General features: G+C 38.5%; 2 protein-coding genes across 2 annotated transcripts; both read left to right on the top strand.

Moving 5' to 3' along the window:
* Positions 1-1345: 1345 nt before the first annotated feature.
* On the top strand, positions 1346-4362 carry LOC146581533 (signal-regulatory protein beta-2-like). Its single transcript, XM_085283492.1, has 6 exons — positions 1346-1412; positions 1522-1851; positions 2096-2437; positions 2622-2747; positions 2836-2879; positions 2958-4362. The coding sequence occupies exons 1-6, from the start codon at positions 1370-1372 to the stop codon at positions 3087-3089; spliced, it is 1017 nt and encodes a 338-aa protein (XP_085139618.1). The 5' UTR covers positions 1346-1369; the 3' UTR covers positions 3090-4362.
* Positions 4363-11489: 7127 nt separating this feature from the next.
* Positions 11490-14568, top strand: LOC146581532 (uncharacterized). The gene is made up of 6 exons (XM_085283500.1): positions 11490-11566; positions 11673-11981; positions 12490-12834; positions 13015-13155; positions 13272-13321; positions 13391-14568. Exons 1-6 carry the CDS (start codon positions 11527-11529, stop codon positions 13517-13519), a joined length of 1014 nt encoding a protein of 337 aa, XP_085139626.1. The 5' UTR covers positions 11490-11526; the 3' UTR covers positions 13520-14568.
* Positions 14569-19073: the final 4505 nt, after the last annotated feature.

Here is a 19073-nt window from a genome sequence, read left to right as displayed (position 1 = left end):
ATGCAAAATCACACCTTTTTCATAGCTGTTTTGGGTTTCTTTTTTGTGAAAACATACTAGGGGACAATCCGAGTTACGATTAGCTAGGTAACCCTCTCACATATCATTTACCACCCTCTCACATATCAATCAATGGCATTCTTCAATCTCATTGTAATCACCTACTTGAATTTGCGAGAGATTAACATTAGACCCACTACCTTCATGTAACCAACAAATATTTCAGCTGCAGCCACCTGAAATGTTGAAATGCAAATTTTATAGATTTTTTATGGTCGCTGCTCTACATTGTCACCTGTCACTTCCTTTGGAGATGCTCCTTTAATCAGTTTTGGCACTCACAATCTTAGCAGTTGCTACTTATAACGTAAAACTTGGAGCTATACAGCCTTGCATGGAGCAAGCATAACATTATTAGAGCTTGACCTACAAAAAATCTGATCCATCAGCTATTTTTTTAAATTGCCTAAAAAAGGTTTCCCTAACATTTGGTAAATGTAGTTATTTGTGGGCCATATCACTGGATATCTGACACTTTGCTTTATTTTTTTGTTGTAAATGGAACAAAATGTTTGCTGGGGAAGATATGTCCATCTGTTTACTTCCACTAAGACAATGAAAGTAAGGTGTAATCGGAGAGGACATGCAAACTCCACATAGAAAGGCTTTGGTCTCAAGTCAAACCTAGAACCTTCTTGTTGTGAGGTAAAAGCGCTGACTACCACATCACCATGCTGCCAGATAAAGGGACCTATAACTGCTATAAAAATAAATGCATTTGCTTTTTGATAGTGTAGTGCACAATAACTCAGCTAACATAAGAAACAGCTTTCTAAAACATTTTAGTGGTGTAAAATGGTCTGTTCAGATGCAGAACCTAACCTAGTTTTACTGCCTAAACCTAACCAGGCAGGAAGCGAAAATAAAAACATGTACTGGGTCAAAGCAAAGCTTTAAGATGTCCCCAGATAGGACTTGAATCCACTTACATACCTAGATAAACATTTTAAACATTTTAAAGTAGAAAGAAGCTCAAGAAGTCTATTTAGAAATTCTGAAATGAATTATTGCCAGAAGGTAGAAACAAATGACAAATTAATCATTGGAGAACTTGCTGGAAAAACTTTAAAAATGCCTTGTATTATGCTTAAAATGAGTGACGAAATGGCTAAGCAACAGACGCTTTACTCCTCAAAGACCTGGATGAAACAAAGTGACAGGAAGTTCACTTCATTCTCTGATTCTGATCTATATATTCTGTGATAACCAATCAGCCAATCAGATCAGTGTAACAGTTTGACATAAAAGGTCCAAGTACCTCCTACAAACAGTGAGATACCTACAAGTCCATAACAAAAGACATGTCAAGATGATCGTGTTATGGGTTACGCTCCTTCTTCTCCATCAAGGATGTAAGTGCTTTTTCTGATTTCGTTTTGAATACATGCTGTTTGCTTGGTGGTTTTCCTGTGTCATTGTGAATTAATGTTTTAGATTTCTGTGTGTTTTCTATGAAATTAGATACACTTGTTCCAGTAACTTCAGTTCAACTTGGGGAAACTGTAACCATCCCATGTCAACTGCCTGTGATTGAGACCATTCGTAAAGAAGTCCACTGGTACAAGCAGCGTGCCGGGGACACTCTGAAAGTAATTTGGACAATAAGGGAATCTACAACACCTGACTTTGCACCTGAGTTTAATAACTCCAGATTGAAGGTAAATCATAATAAACACTTTACCAACCTGACCATTTTGAAGACAAATCGAGAGGACGAGGGAATCTATCACTGTGGATTCACAGAATGGCGTAGGAATACTGAATGGACCGGGACGTATTTGTTAGTAAAAGGTAATGATGTGCGCTTCTTTCATGGAGTTTTGCCACATGCTTCAGTCTGTAAAATTGTAAAGTATAAATTATAACAACAGCTTATTAATTGTCAAAAGCATGATCAGAAAACAGTTAATATACTCATACAAATGTATTTTAATTTACATTTAATTTGCATCTAATTCATTTTAAAGACACATTTTATAGATGCAGTACATGAATCCTTCACAATGTGCTTTGTTAACACATTTTTATTAATCAGGAAACACCCAGAAAACATCAAACTACACTTTTGTTAAGGAGAAAGTCCATCCAGGAGACTCTGTGACTCTTCAGTGTTCAGTCCTCTCCAGCTCTAACAGAAAGACATGTCCAGGAGGTCACAATGTGTTCTGGTTCAGGGAAGCAAATACATCTCATCCTGGCATCATATACACCGCTGGAAACAGACATCATGAATGTGAGAAAAGATCTGAGACTGAGCAGAGTTGTGTTTATCGCTTGTCTAAGAACATCAGCTCCTCTGATTCTGGGACTTACTACTGTGCTGTGGCCACATGTGGAGAAATATTATTTGGAAATGGAACAAAACTGGACAGTCGAGGTACCTGTGATCACATTAATGAATGATAATATTCTCCAGTCCAGAACATCAGTCTATAGTTTGAATATTAAATATTGACTCACTTTGGTTTTACATTAACAGTAATCTAATCTGAAGGTGATATTAAACACAATTTAGTGTTTGTCCAACATAACTTGAGTTTTTACTTTTAATATTGTTTCAGAAACCAGAGTGTGGTCACAGACGGCCAGCAGCACAATTTTTCTACTGTGCACTGTCTTGGCTATAAGTCTGATTGTTATAGTTGCTCTCATTTGGATGATCAAGAAAAACAGTGATCACTGCAGAGGTAATTCAAATTGCATTGTTCTCTATGAAAAAGAACCACATAAATCTTACATTTATATTAATTGTTACCTGTATCTTCTATATTCAAGCTGATATCCAGAGGAAATGTTTTACTGATCAGAAGAAACAAGAGGTAAAGAACTTTTTGAGCTTTTTGTTTTTTCTAATATTTTGAGATTTCTAATACATTATATTTACTCTGTTTTCCCAGAATAAGGACAGATGGATGTTTTCTGTTGTTGTTTTTACCACAATGAAAGCTGATGGATGCACAAAAAAGTATGCAAAACCTATGAAGAAGGAGCAGATCTATACAGCTGCCGAGGCGTTTGTCTTCGGTTAGGCATATTTACCAGTATTTGATATGAAATTACCTAATTGATGTTTGCTTAGACATAGTAGGGTTTTTGCTGTTCTTCTATATATATATTAGAGTTTAAATGTGTTTTATAGTAAATGCATCTTGATGATGAAAATGTTTACTTCTGCATACAGCTATAGTAACAAAGTATACCCTCTTTAAATTCAATGGCCTTTGGTTTTATAGAGGTAGCAAACTTGCTTAAGATCAATTTCAGTACCTGCTTCTACTTTTCCTAATATATCCTATGGAAGGATTCAAAGTCTTTTATTCTGCATTTTAGCTTAATTTTTGTAACATAAATATGATACAATGTAATGTTTTGTCGTTCATCTGAAGTTGCATTTAGATCATTATGAAACCTGCTGGGGATGTTTTATTTTATTTTATTTTTATTATGTGTCGATATACACCTAAGAACTGAAAAGATTAACATTCCTATCGTGGTGTGATCATTTGTGGTCTGATTGTTGCTTTTCTCTGTCATGTTTTCTTACTTCCTGTCTCATGTCCCGCCGTTAAAGAAGCTTCAGATTTATTGAACAATATGGATGGATTCAGCCAGGTGACTCACATGTCATACAAGTCTGTAGATTTAACATTATACAAAGCGAACAGCTATTTTCATCTGTACAAAAGACAATGAAATGTGCAACAGTGAGCAGTTAAAAGGACGTTTTCTGCATCATTCATGCATCTTGTTGTAATGAAATATCCTTTCTTTTTTTGTTCCATATAAGTGGCATAGTATGTTTGTAAGGGGACATTTGGTGAACACATCTAAGTAATGACATGTATGTTGGTGCAGTGAATCAAAGTAAAATGCATTTAGTTCAGTTACTGTTTGTTTCATTGCACCAACATGAGTGAAAGCAGTACAGGTGGCTTACACTGAGAGTTGTGAAAGTCCAATCTAACAGCGTCCACATGGTCTGGTGGTGACTTTCTGTCCTTGTGAAGTGTATAGGAATTTCTTTTACTTATGTATTAATCACATTATTTTATTGTATGATGCCTTGGTGCCACTGGATTTTAACAAGTCTCACACTCATACAGTAAGACAAATGGTGGGGGTGTAGTAAGGAAGTTGTGAGGAAGCAGACAACTCCACAGGAAGAAACTTTTGTCTCTTCGAGGACTCTGGGAGGTAGCAAGGGAGTGTGAACCTTAAGGTGTGAAACAGCTGTGTACTGCCTTTTGTTCCTGGAGAAGGTATTTAACTGAGAGCCATGCTGGGTGCAGGGAGACTCTGCTGACCGTCTGTCCCGCGGTCATGCAGGGACTTCATCAAGCTTGATTGTCTGTTCTTTGTGTGTTTGATTAAAGAATGTTAGCTACCGCTCACCGCTCGTCTGCAGGCTTTATTTAAATGGAAAACTTCCACAACAGAAGCAATGGTAAATGCATTGGTTCTTATAAACCACTTTTCTACTCTAAGTACTCAAAGCTCTTTATACAACTTCTCTCATTCACCCAAATATTTTTTTTCTATGATTTTTCTAAACAAGTTCTTTCTGTCTAACATTCACACACATGACATATGCATTGGCTGCAACGAGGGGTTAGCATCTTGTCCAAGGATATGTGACACAAACCACAAACCTTCTGATTAGTAGATGACCTGCTCTACCTCCCGAGCTACACCCGCCCCAAATTAACACTTAAACTCCCACTCCTACGTAGTTCACAGTCTGAAATCACAGGCATTTCAGATTGTATTTAACTGGGAATAATGCAGGAGTCAGAAATATTTGCTTTGCTTCCCTTTTTAGGAAATATCCTAATACCCAATAGCCATATTTACCAAATTGCTGGCTTGGTCCAGAGTTGACATGTCCAACATGATTGGAGGCACTTATGTTCACTAAAAAAACAAAAACATAAGAGAGAGAGCTATGTTCTAGGCAGTGCGATCTTACTAAAAGTCATCTAGAAATGGCGACATTTTACTCTTCACTGTTAAGCTTGATACATGTCTTCTTCCATGTCAGAGAGATTAAGATCCCCTGGTTGACTCATCTCCATTCAAAAGAGGGATAAAAGGACTTAAAAAGTAGTAAACCAATAATAATAAAGTGATAAAGAGTGTTACATCAGCGTTCATTTGTATGTGATTCTGCTAATCATTAATCAGGTTTAATTCAAGTCAAAGTATAATCAAATGTAAACCTAATTAATATAATGAATGAGAAAAAATAGCCTGGGTAATGAAAGGATTTGAACACCTGACCTTTCCACATAGACAGCAAAGTGAACATGAACTCTGACCCAGATCTCTGTGAGGGCAGGAGTGAGGCCTTGTCTGTAAGCTTGTTAGGAAGGAAGTATTGAGTCACTGAGGCAGAGCTTTGTCATTTTAGCAACTGGTATAAATATAGAGAAAACACAGGATGAACTGCAAAGGTTTTTGTTTAAAAAGTGTTCTTTTTATCTTTTTATGTGCCAATGACAAACGCAAAGTAATGGCTAAAGGCTTACACTCAAAAAGGTTATTTTAGCAGGAGCAGCACAAAACTCCAGAGCAAGACAGACGTCTCAGCTACTAACTATTATTAATGTTAAGGACTAAACGTGTGTTTAGGAGTCTGAATATGTTCTTTTCAGCTTTTCACTTGTGGTTTCAGTGAATGCTGTTCTGCATGTCAAGAGCAACGAGCAAAGCAGCACATAACATCTTTACTTTCAGACCAAGGTTAGGTTAGGTACCATTTCTCCATTCTATGGCTGACCACAGAAGCTGTTGACTCAGAACAGACCACACTATGAGCGCTCATCAAATATAAAGCAAGTGAAGAGCTACAAGACACTTGAGTGGGCTTTTTTAAACCTTTATAAAGAGACAAATGCTGCTCTCTTAAGGTTAAAACACTAAGTAAACAGCATAGTTTTGCAATTTTGTAGTGTATTGTTCCGTTTTTTTTGTTCATGCTGTAGTAATGTTGCACATTGTAGATCATTTTAATTTTGACAGGGTGAAAGTCCACAACTGTACTAAATGATGCACACTGGAATTTATTTCTTTGAGGATGTCAAACCTCCTGCACAATGCTGTGAAACGCTGCTATTATTAAAACAAGAAAGAAAAAAGAGTGAGTGAATTATCAGCACCTCCTCCATTTCTTCGCAACTACATAGGAAAAAACCCCAAAGTAAAGTAAAACTAGTCCCAGCATGACTGAACAGGTCTGAGTGTGTGTCCTTTTCTCAGATGTCCTTCAACAGCTTCTCTAGACTGTTCTAATTTAAATATGATTCGTGGTAATAATATAGTGTTATTTCAGTGTCCTAAAATAGATAAGACACTGGTGCAAGACCAACTGCTTGAGATTAAAACAGAGACACAGAGAGAAAACCCCTTTGTATTCACTCCTCTGTTTGAAAGCTCAACCACAGCAATGACTAAGTTGTCATGCATCAAGTCTGTCTATAGTTATCTCTGTGGGTTTCAGGTGCAAGTAGTGTGTGTACAAAAAACAAAAAGCAACAATCAAAGGAAAAAAAAGAGATTAGAAAATGGACATGTAGGAGATTTAATAATTTAATACTTTAATTGCTACTTTTTAAATTATATTTTGCACTAGGCTGGACACAGCCTAGTCTGACTGAATCTGTACTGTCTTTTATCCAAGTCTCAGCTCTTTGCATTTATAGATTTATTCAAACATGCATCCCCACTTCAGTCAAAAATTTCTTATCACCTCCAGGTTTATGTTCTTTGCGTAAGAATGGTGTTCTGAAGCGAGTGCAGAGCATTTAAAATGTGACTGCAATGACTTTGTTGACTCTGTAGGCTGGTACTTGTGCTTAAGTAAGTTGCCCTGTTTCTGTCCTTGGGGTGCAGAACTGAATCAGTCTATTTGAGAAATTAATGCCTGTCCAGTAAGTGGTTCAGAGGGTGGTTAAATGATCCATGATGGATAGTAATTTATTTGATTTAGGAGTTGGTTTGGGTGAAGCATTGCATATATATCCACCACAGCTTTCCACAGCTGTAAATCGACACATTGCGTTTTATGTCATTAAAACAATTAATCTCTTCGTCAAAAATGTTTTAAAATATTTATTTGTTTTAGGGTTCATCGCACTTTCCAAAAGTTCTCTACATTTCTTTCATGAGAATAACAAGCAGAGGCACATGCAACAACTACTGTTACAAACAAATGCTGCGGTACGCCATTTCTCCGCCCTTTGACCGACCACTGAAGGCGTTTCTTCAGAACAGGCCTCACTGTGAGCTTAAACAGGATATGAAGTGAGAGAGGAGCTACAGGAAGGCTTCAGGAGATTCGTTTTAGCTAAACAACGGATTTTTTAAATGTATACTTATTGATTTGTTCATCATTAGTTTGGACAAGCCACATGCCCACCTCGGTGCTAAGTGAGGTGTGTGACAACACACTATACCAAAGCTTCATACCTACAGTCAGCAATGAAGCAAACATTTTAAGACATTGACAAAGAGGCCCAGTTGGGGTAGGGGGAGTGATTGACACCTCCTCTCTTCCATCAACAGCTATGAAGAACCACAAATAAGTGTGATAAAAGTGGTCAGTGTAGCTGAGAAGGTGATCATGTGCACTTTTTGTTTATCCTTTAACTACTTTTCTGTGCTGTTTTGGTATGGATAATACTTGTAACGGTTATATAACGTCATTCTGCACGCTTTTTTAAAAACTGATAAAACAGTGCTTCAAGACCAGCTTCCTGAGATGGTCGAGAGCGAGACAGGAAGAAAAGCCCCTTTGTACTCACACCTTTTTTGAAAGCCCAACCACAGAAATGCATGCTGCAAAGTTTCCATGCATCATTTGTTTGTCAGTGACGACTGCTGTGAATTTGTTTCTGCATTTTGCTGCAAAAGATTATGTAAAGAATCTTTTTTGGGGGGAGATTAAAGAAAGATATCCGGTGTTTTTCGTTACAATTATCTTAGAATAATTAGAAGCTGGGCACAGCAAAGTGTCAGTGGATATGAGTTTACTGCATAGCAAAACTCCAGCTTGTATTCATCTCTCTCTCTCTAAGTAGTGGTGAGGCAGACTAAAAATATAGGCTGTGAGCAGGACTGTGATATACAACGTTCAGATTTCTAGCTTTGACTGAAACTGAACCAATAATGATGTGATTTTCTGCAACCTTTTATAAACAACTACACTGTCAGACCATTTGGCTTGTGGTCAAAAATACATCAGTGCTAACACAAAATACTCCACATTGAAAGATTTTCTACAGTTATTTATTAGATTTTTACTGCCAGTAGGTACAGAGTAGTTTTGCCTGAAACCCACACATATAATTTTGGTAATTATTTGATGCAAGTGAATCATTTATAGTGTCAGACTTTTTGCTGCTTTCTTTGTCCTAAAAATAATATAATTAATTACAATTGCATGATGGTGATGACAGAGAGTTTGAGTGTCTTCAAACTTATTATTTCGGTTTAACATTACTAGTGTCTCAGTAAATTTGCAGATGCAGTGGGACAAAAAAGTGAACTGGTGAGTATCTAAAAATAGCTCAAGCTAAAGCCTAGCAGCCAGCTAGCAGCCTTCTCCGCCTTAAATCTAAGAAATTTCTCAGCCGTATATCAAAACTTAGGAAACTACATTATTTGAAGTGCTCATAAAATTTAAACCCATGAGTTGGAAAAAAGAAAGTAAAGAAAGTACAGCTGTGCTGAAGAAAAATTGAGTTAGATAACAAAACCCAAATTTTGTACACTGCCACACTGACTTGATAAATGAGAATTTTACTTAAATCCTCTGTTTTGTACAAACATTACCCAACTTGGGTTTTATTAATACTATTCGATTATTGACTGGGGGAATCATACATCTACAGTTCTTGATGGGTCATATATGTATGAAAAACCTATTTGTGGTACATAAATTAAAATGAACGTGTAATTAACACTTTTTTCCATCAGATTTCCTCCTTTTTGGGGGATTCTCAAGAATCTGGAGCAGTCTTACAGGTTATCCGGTCTTTAAGTGATGCCTGCTTCCGGGCCCAAACTACTCTGTGTTTAATAAGGCTGTTGTGCTTTTAACATGTTTTAATGCTTTGTATGTCTATTTAATCTCAACAAGCCCCTGAAAACAGTAGGTGATCACTGTCGGCCTCTCTCGGTTTTTATTACCGCTACTCATTTTAATGCTCAGTTTTTAAAGCCTCAAAATGTAACTACAGCCCAGCCCATGCAGCAGTATATTAATGACTAACCTTATATTGCAGTTGTTCTCCTGACTGAAGTTTGGTCCGTTTATAGCATCCTGCCATGCGATTGCATACCTAACCACACTTTAACCTCACTTTAACTTTTATTGAGTGAAAAAAGTTAGCGTTCATCCTCCAGCTTCATTGTTTATATTATGCTAACATAGCTGTGTTACTAGCGATTAGTTAGCACATCATTATATACTAGCTGGCCAAATGTCACTGTTGTTTAGTTTTCTGTCTTCAGCTATGTTGGAAGTGATAGTATGTCTTAATTTGTTTCAGAAATCCCTCACTCAGAACATGGTATATTATATTTAGATGGAAACTAGCAAGCTAACTCCCTGCTAACGTCTAACTCCGTTAAATTTCATAAATTCTGTTTTCATGGATGCCTGGATGTTAAACTTACTTGTTACACCTGGTAGAGCAGCAACACTGATCATTTTATTACAGACAAAATAATTTAGACAGTTTTTCAACTCTCAGTGATGCCGCAGTAATCGTTTGACCTCCAGCGTAGTTGGGCCCAGACACAGCTAATGATGTCAGACTTAAAGACCGGATACAGTGTTAAGAGTTGTAAATCCATTCTTCAAAAAGAAATCTTTTTAATCCAGGGCACCAAATACTGATAAGGTGTCCATTGATGTTGGTTCTTTGATGCCCTGACAGGCAGTCAGTGAAGGCACCTGACCTGTTTGGGAGATTTGCATATTCTAATTTATTTTTTCATTTACCTTTAATGCTGGCACTATAAACTTATTTTGCTGAGTTTCACAAAACTAACCTAGCACAAAAAAAAAACAGAACATGTGTCTGGTACATTTAAATCCTTTTCAAATATTCCCATATAACAAGCTGGGAGTTAAGCAGTGCGAGTGTGTTCGCTGAAAGTCCAGGCATGGTTTATTTGTCTGTGTTTTTCATATTTTATGAACTGGGACTCCCTTCCCTAATCTGGATGACTTGTTAACTAATCAGCGTTCAGCAAATACTTATCTCATCCGCTTCCAGCGATGCACAGTAAGAGTAGACCTGCTATGCCTCCACATCAAAGTAAGGAGGTGGTTTGGTTATCTAACGAACCTGGGCATCAGATAGCTCGGGCACCTCCTGAGTGAAGTATCTGGACATGTCCCACCAGGAGGAGGCCCAGGGCGGACCCAGGACACGCTGAACATGCTGGAGATCTCTAGCTTGTCTGTTCCCCCAGACAAGCTAGAGCTGGTGGCTAGGGATAGACAGGTCTGGGACTCTCTACTTAGGTTGCTCCCCCCACAACCTAAGCACTTACACTTCCGGATAAGTGGAAGAAAATGGATGGGTTAAAACACTGAACCAACAACCTAATGATTAGTTTCATAGCATGCCTGTCAAGTAGCGTGCTTTCATAATGGATTGTTTGCCATGGCCAAAGTCAAAGTCTAAAAAATTTTATTTTATTTTAATTTAGTTGTTTAACTTTGACACAGGACAAGCTGGACACGTTGGAGATCTCTAGATTGTCTGTTCCCTAGAGCTGGTGGCTAGGGAGCGAGAGATCACTGAACTTAACCAAACACATCTGTGGATTAAGTTCAGTCATCAGTATCAATTTTAACATAGTTCCACAGCCAAACAAAACAGGACCCTTTTTTAAAACTGCATGGAAAATCTGAAAAATCTGGCTGAACAGTGACACGTAGACTGGAAAACATGAAGGCTCCTTAAAATCACGGAAATATGAATGGAATAATAAAGCGTAAAATCCACCTAGAATCTCAATTTGAGATCTTTTTAATCTATAAACAGTGGTTGACATAGTAACAGTAATACATAATGTACTTTATGTTTATCATAATGTCTCTTACATAATTGTATTGGATTTTATTTGGAGGTGTGTGTCAAGTTCTATATCATTTCTTCCACATATGCTTCCAGCTGGCACAGTGTAAACCAATCTGTCTTTCTTGCTTTCTCTAGGTTTCAGGTTGAGAAACCCACAAATATAAGATGACGCGTCTTACAATTGGTGTTGTTTCATGTGCTTATGCTGGAAACACATTTGACATTGTTTCCACTTCTGTAATGCAGTGAAACAACTTAACAAGAAGCCAATCAGAGTGCTCTGCAATTGTTTCCTCCCACTCGATATGATTATATTTAGACAAATCATTTAATTAAGTTTGCATCCCAGCAGTATCAAGAAAGAACATCAGAAATGAGGATTATATTTTACTTGCTGATGCTCAGTGTTGTGTGTAAGTATAATTAAAGGCCTGTGCTGCTGATATATTTTTGAAGTGTAGATGATTCCATTACTTGCTAATGACTGACTGGGCTGACTTTTTGTTTGGTTTATTTCAGATTGCTCAGAAGAGCAGATTTTTGAGACAAAGACTGCTCATGTTGGAGCGAATATAAAGCTGACATGCCCCCGCAGGTCTATGGGAACCTTATTTTGGATCAAGCTTGTTTCTGGAAATTTTCCTAAAATCTTTGGAAGGTCATTTAGCTCTCAGGGGGTTGATCAGCGCATTAGAACTGCAACAGAGGATGGAATATTTGATTTATATATTACAAAAGTACAGGAAAGTGATACAGGAGTTTACTTCTGTGTGAAAACATTAAGTCGAGACTTAATATTTTTGAAAGGAACATTCCTGAAAGTAGAAGGTAAGTAGACAAAAAAATATTATAAGATATTTTTATTCCTAAATCCATGTTTGCACATTGTGTGTGTAAAGTTCGATAGTTTATTTCTTTATATGTGTGTGTATGTATGAGTTCACTACGACAGAGTATTAAGTCCACACTGAGAAAAATACCCAATATTATTACTGATCACTTTAAGAAGTCAAAATTTGAGATCAAAGTTAAACGTCTTTTTGGAGAAAACAATCCTAATACCATTTTAAGGGAAAAAGTTGAAATGTAGCGAGTACAGTGACAAGGACTACAAGGACTCTTTTAGCACATAAACACAGTGTCATGATAAGCGTAAGGACATTGGAAAGGTGGTGCAGAAAACGGCATCTGGTCAGACAGAAACACACAAACTTGTTTTTTGTAGAAGAAGAGTGATTTTGTACAAAATGAAATGGCTGGTAATGGACAGATGCAAGGTATCTTAAAAAAATTAAAAGCAATTTTTTACATTGTTTTATTTGTTTCCATTTCTCAGGACCAGAAGCTGCTTTCACTACAGCTCTCCCATCTGATCCTGTCCATCTGGCACACACAGTGACACTGCCGTGTTTGATCCTCCGTGACTTTCAGAATAAAAGTTGTCCCACTGATAAGAAGATGTTCTGTTTAAGTGCCAAATCACATCAGTCACACCTGGATTTAAATTATAGTTGTATTAAGGGTGAAGATGAATATGAAAAGAATCCCGAGGGACTCTCAGGAAAGACATGTTTCTACAGCTACTTCAGAAACTTCAGCTCTTTTGATTCTCAGAAATATTACTGTGCGGTGGCCACATGTGTAAAGTTATTTTCTGGGGATAAAAAAGGCGATACTGCAGGTAATTCTATCACATTTTAATATAATGCCAGAAATAGAAAATCTGTGCATTTGATTATATTTTGGTTTTTTAGCCAAGATTCTGTAATACCTAATCAACTTCCCCCGAAACCCCCCAAACTTTTTAATACTTGTAATCATTTTTAATATCCATGATTTATGTCTGTTCTTTCCATGGCAGCAGTCGACAGGAGCAAATCAAAAAGGGACAACATATTTTTTTACCTGTTTATCGCTACTCTGGCTATAAGTGTGATTGTTGTAGCCTTTCTAGTCTATTCCATCAAAAAACTAAAGAAGAATTCACATGTGTACTCTAATGGTAAGCAAAATTACACACACTGTACATCAATCTGTCAAACCATATTTGGCAAAAGTTAGCTCATTTGACTGTTTTATTTCCTTCTCTCTCTCTTTTTTTTTTTTTTACAACTGCAGCTGCTCTGGAAACAAATGGAATTTCAGGTGGTGATCGGGAAATTCCACAGGTAATTAAATATATAAAAAGCTGTTAGTTATATGCATGTTTTAATCTCTAACATGTTCTGCTTCCTCAGACAGATGAGGATACGTTGGTATATTCTACAGCAACTTTTAAAAAAGTGAGTAAATCAGCGGAAAGACATAAAAAACCAACAGAGGAAGACAGCGTCTATGCTGCTGTCAAGGCTCCTGCCCTGGATTAACATCTATTATGGGATCTTTTATGTGAATATAGTTTTCCCCTTTTTTTGTTATAAATGTACATAAATAAACTTTATTATCTGGATACTTTTTGCATTTTAATCAGTTTTTATTAATAAACAGTAAAAAAAAAATCTTGTTAAAATATTGGTATTGGGACTTTCCAATAAATAAATTGTAAGAATCAAGAATCAGCAAAGGTAAAAGCATGTCTAAGTGGTGCCTTTGTTGTTGTTTAGAAGTGGCCAGGGCAAAGCAAACTATTTATTTTAGGTTGTATGTGAGTCAGTCATTTTGCTGCAGCATTCTGGATCAACTGAAGGCCTTCCAGAGAGCATTTATACAATACAAATACTAATATTAGTTTAAATACTAATATGCATATTATATTAATATTGCAGTAATTCCAACCTAGAAGTAATACATGTATGAACTAGCTTTTCAGCATCACTTTGATATAGAGATTGACAGACCACGTAACTTTCGCGCATTGCTTTGTAGGTACCCGTGGCAACAAAATCAAGACACTGCACTAAACGCTAGTATTTCCAGCACCGGTAATCATTAATTCTGCGGTTTTAATCCCTAATTGCATTTTATTTGCCCCAAAAACAGTTACGTACAAAATGACAAAGAACTCGGCAGGTCCGTACAAAGACTTGACGAAAAGGCAAAAAAAAAAGGACGAGGAAAAAATCAAAGGAGTGAAAGTGTCAGACCCATACGAGCATACAGAGTGGAGTAAGCACGTTAGCGTGCTGCCCAACTTTCATCACGCACATATTTATTATTATATGGTCCTAAGTGTGAGTACATACACTCACAAGATGTTTATTAACTTCAGATCCCTGCAACAAGCCCAGGTCCCGTTTACTTTGGTGATTTGGAGTATTCCATTTCACAGCTGTTGTTAAATTATTTTCCTTTATCTCCTGTACAGGCCAACGCAATCTATTTGTCATTTCAGGTTGTAGTGTTACACAACATTTTCAGATTAATAGAAATAAAATGAGTGTTTCATAATTCATTCAATTTATTGTCCTTATTTATAACTGGCATTATTGTTGCATTCTAATATAGAATCTTACAAGAAAGACGCAAAATTGTATTTCATTATGCTTTATTAGCTGCTTCGGTGTAAAACAAATCAACAATGCAAAAAAAACCCCCAAAAAACACAACATACTGGAAAACAGTTATTCATCACTTGATTGCTTCAATACAACCCTTGGGCACATATATGCGGGACGTTTCGTGGCTGTTTTGATATCGCTCTCTCTCTTAACCGATCAAATCTCGCTGTGGTAGCAGCTTTAAACTCGGTATGACCCAGGTTGATAGAGGGGGTCCAGTCTGGATCGCATTCCAGCATTTTGTTGGCTGGTTTTCCTACAAACCACAACAAACATTAGCCCGCAAAGCCACAGTGAACAAAGCAGCATAGCGCAACAAATTCAATTCAAATCAATATAAGACTTATTTGTAACCTACATCAACAATTATGTTATGATAAATTACGTAATAACTACAACAAAAGACTTACCTTTGTGGAAATGCTTGGAGCAGACTAACGTGAGCTGGAGTGTTCTAAGACGTTATATTTGGTCTTCGAATGGCTGCAATCCAGGCCATTCGTCAGCTTTTTGTTGCATCGGAAACACGGCTTGAACAATTTCTCTTCAACGACGTAATCCGATAAAAAACAATCTCTTTACCCATCGACTTCCCGTGGCTGTCATGCGACCGGCTATTGCAGTTAATAATACAACTGCTTCTTGCCATTTTTTGCGTTTCTTTTTATCGCTGTGTGATAGTTTTCATGTGAAAGCCTGCGTGCGCTAGTACCGCTTGCCACGCGTTCCCAGAATCCTTTGCGGTTTTACCCCGGAATGACGTCACATTTTCAATCTCTATAGGAGGTTTCTAATTTTCTACCTATTTTCTACATATGTGTTTAATGTGGATGTTGGAGTACATACACAGATCAAAAATGACTCCTCAAACTATTACTGGAGAGCAAGCTAACGTAATCCAAAATAAACATCTGGTTCGACACATTTAGAAGTAGGAAATTAGAGGTCTTCCAGTGACACACAGTGGGATACTAGGGACAGGGTGAGATGGAGGCAGATGATCTGATGTGCTAAAGGTACTTTACTTACAATAAAATAACACAAAATGTTAATGTTTTTGGGGGTTTAACCTGTATGTTTTTAGCTGTAAGCTTTGTGTTTTGAACACATCTCAGTCACATTGTGTGTTGCATTAAAATGAATAAAAAGTTACTCACTTAAATCTTCTTAAATTAACTATTTTATACAAAAAAGTTAAATAATAAAAACAAGCCAGGATGAAAGCAAATTGTATTCCTTAAGCCAGAGACAGTCCTGAAGGTTTGTCTCATCTCTGCTTTTCACGGATGATGTGGTTCTGTTGGCTTTATCAGGTGATGGCCTCCAGCTCACTTTGGAATGGTTCACAGCCAAATGTGAAGCAGTGGGAATGAGAATCCACACCTCCACATCTGAGGCCATGGTCCTTAGCCGGAAAAGGGTGGAGTGCCCACTCTGGGTCAGGGACGAATTCTTGCCCCAAGTGGAAAAGTTTAAGTATCTCTGGGTCTTGTTCACGAGTGATGGGAAAAGGGAGCCGGAAGTGGACAGATGGATTGGTGCTGTGGCTGCAGTAATGCAGACGCTGCACCGGTCCGTCGTGGGCTCAGAGTAGAGCCACTGCTCCTTTACATCGAAAGGAGCCAGTTGAGGTGGTTCGGGCATCTAACAACGATGCCCGAACCACCAGGCAATATGTTTGAGCCTGTAAGGCCCATTTGTAACATCCTGTGTCCTGTATAGTGTGTTCTATGGAGAGTTTTTATTGTATGGGTAATAAGTTAAGTTATAAGTTAGTGATTATGAGTGGTTAAGAAAGCAAAAATGTTTACTAGTTTTCTCTCTGTAGCCCTACAGAACATGTTAAGTAAAATGATGATGTTTCCTATTGCAAAGGTTAAAAGGTCAATTTAACTGCAGTATCTTATTGGTTTTGAAAATACACTTTGTTAAAGGACCCCAAATGCACACACTGTTCATGCTTATTGCTTCTTTATTTTTGTCCCACACCTTGATGACAGTTCTTTAAGTTCACCTACGCATGCAGCTTCTCCTCTGCACTCCCGTACACACTTTCATCCACTACGCTCAAGCCTCACTAAATCAACAAGGAAGAGAGAACGAGCTCATTAACAAAACCCTACACACCTGCCCCTCCAACCTCCCTGGCACTGCCCCTTAAGCTCACTGCACCACCCCTCTCCTGCAGCTGAGCCAGGGACCACACCCTTGCCACACTTTTTTCCCCCATTATTCAACAGCATAGCCAAGGTAAGAAATAGATTTTGTCCTATATTTCATATTTTATCAGATTTTAAATAGTAAATCTAAAATCTATGGTGTCCACCTTAAATTTGTGGTGACTTGGTGACTTGTAGATTTTAGAATCTGTAGCATTTTAATAAAATTCTGTTGTGGTATACAAGTGTCTATATTAAATTCCTTCTTTATGATATTCATTATAAAATGGACAGCTGATAAGGTTACCAAATGGTACTAAATTGGCTTTATTTTGCTCTGAATAGAACCAGAAGTTACTAAATTAACATTATAAGACTGTATGCCTTGTGTGTCAAACATAAAGATAAGATAACTTTGTCATTGCACAGTCATACACAGTACAATAATACAAACGTGGAAAACTGTCCCACGTCGGGACTGCGTACAACACAACACAACACAACACAACACAGTAACTTAAGTAATAAAAAGAAGAATAAGTGTATGTTTATTGCACAGTGTTATTATTGCACATTATTATTATTATTGCACCTTGTTATAAATATAAATATTATTATTGTTATTCTTGTTACCCCCCAAAAAGTCCAGGGAGGCAGCCAAACAGGTCAGGTGTTAGCATTGATTTAGGGCTATTGCCGTGTTGTAAAAGCTGTCCTTGAGTCTGAAGCACCTTTTTGTGTGCTGTGGTGCAGCTGGAGACCCATACAGAGATGCAGTATGTCAGCACACTTTGTTTTTTTGCTTGTCCCGTTTGGTTTTTTAGCCGTCAGAATTGATGTCTGAAAGCTAACAAAGATACCCAACAGATTTACTATGCCAAGTGGATCATCACGGCCTTGCTGTTTTGGTCCATTTGATCGACCTTTGTTGTTATAATTTATTTTTGTAGAGTACACCCAGCACAGACACACGCACACACAGGCAGGTATAGCCAACTTCCACGTTTATTGATATATTTGTATTTTGACAGCTGACTCAGTCGCACCGTCTGACAGCTCGAGCCCAGCTGATCTCTCTCGGCCGCTCCTCCTCGTCTCACTATAAACACAGCGGAGGAGACCATCATTAGTCCATAAACAATATCAGCTGTTCTTACCAGCCTCGCGGCGCCGCCCCGTTGAGCCTTCCGCTCCACTCCTCCCCTGCAGCTGCGCCCGGGGCCACGCCTCCGCCACAATTTTATTTTATTTTCAGTTGTTAGATGGGACAGACATGGCTGGGGGATAGGAAAGGGAGAAAGAAAGATGAAGGAACAGAAAAACAGAGGAGAAAGGACCCTTAAAATGAAAAAAAAAACCTCCCAGATCACCTGTGAGAGAAAAAAAAAAGAAAAAAGAGAGAACAAGCAAAAAAAGAGAGCAACATAATAAACACAGCACCATCACATTAATCTAGCTAACAGTAAATACTAAATATTGAATGTTGTTGTGCGACATGCAGGACCGACAGGGCACAATGTGCTTTGAGGTAGCAGCCAACAAAGGTGTAGTTTGTGTCTGTGTACACCTGTGTGCACACCTGTGTGGATCAGAGCGCTTGTATTCAAAAGGTTTCTCCACGTAATGATCTGCTAGAGCGTGTGGGGAGCCATATGCTTCATGCCCTGCCCCCCAGGGCATGAAGCAGGCATGGAGAAGATCCAGGCCCCTGACGTCCAGAGACCCCAGAGTGCGAGAGCCCAAGGATGACCATCGGAGGGGCATCCGTGCCACCCTCCTGGGAAGAGCTGAGGAGAGCCCCAGACGAGGGGTCACCTAGCAGCCACGGAGCAGAAGTCAGTGGGGGCTCCAGTGGCGTGCCTGCGGGCTCTGCCGGTAGCCAGCTGTGCCAGAGTGAACAGAGCCAGAGGCCGGAGGCCTGATGGCCCCCCACACCCCGGAAGAGGCCCGACCGAGCCACAGGCGCCAGGCCCCGCCATGCAGCCAGCGGGAGTGAGCCAGTACATACCTGAGCGCCCAGCCCCTGGCACCAAGAACCACCAATGCACCGACACCTGAGGGCATCAGCCACCGGCAGGAAGTGTGGTGAGGGGGATAGGCCTCCATACTTTGGAGGGCCTGAGATGTTCCCAGAGAGGTGGAGTCTGAGATCCGACCTGACATATAGACACAGACAAACAGGCACACACAGACACAAACGTGCATCCCCACGCTTGTGCACACATATACAAATACTCTGCACTCACCAAACGTAAAGACAGACA

This window comes from Mchenga conophoros, linkage group LG2, assembly GCF_057382185.1.
Source record: "Mchenga conophoros isolate Kocher_MC1m ecotype Shallow Benthic linkage group LG2, M_conophoros_male_GT1.1, whole genome shotgun sequence".
Classification (NCBI taxonomy): domain Eukaryota; kingdom Metazoa; phylum Chordata; class Actinopteri; order Cichliformes; family Cichlidae; genus Mchenga; species Mchenga conophoros.
The sequence above is the reverse complement of the archived record's forward strand: the minus strand, read 5'-3'. Positions and strand labels throughout refer to the sequence as shown.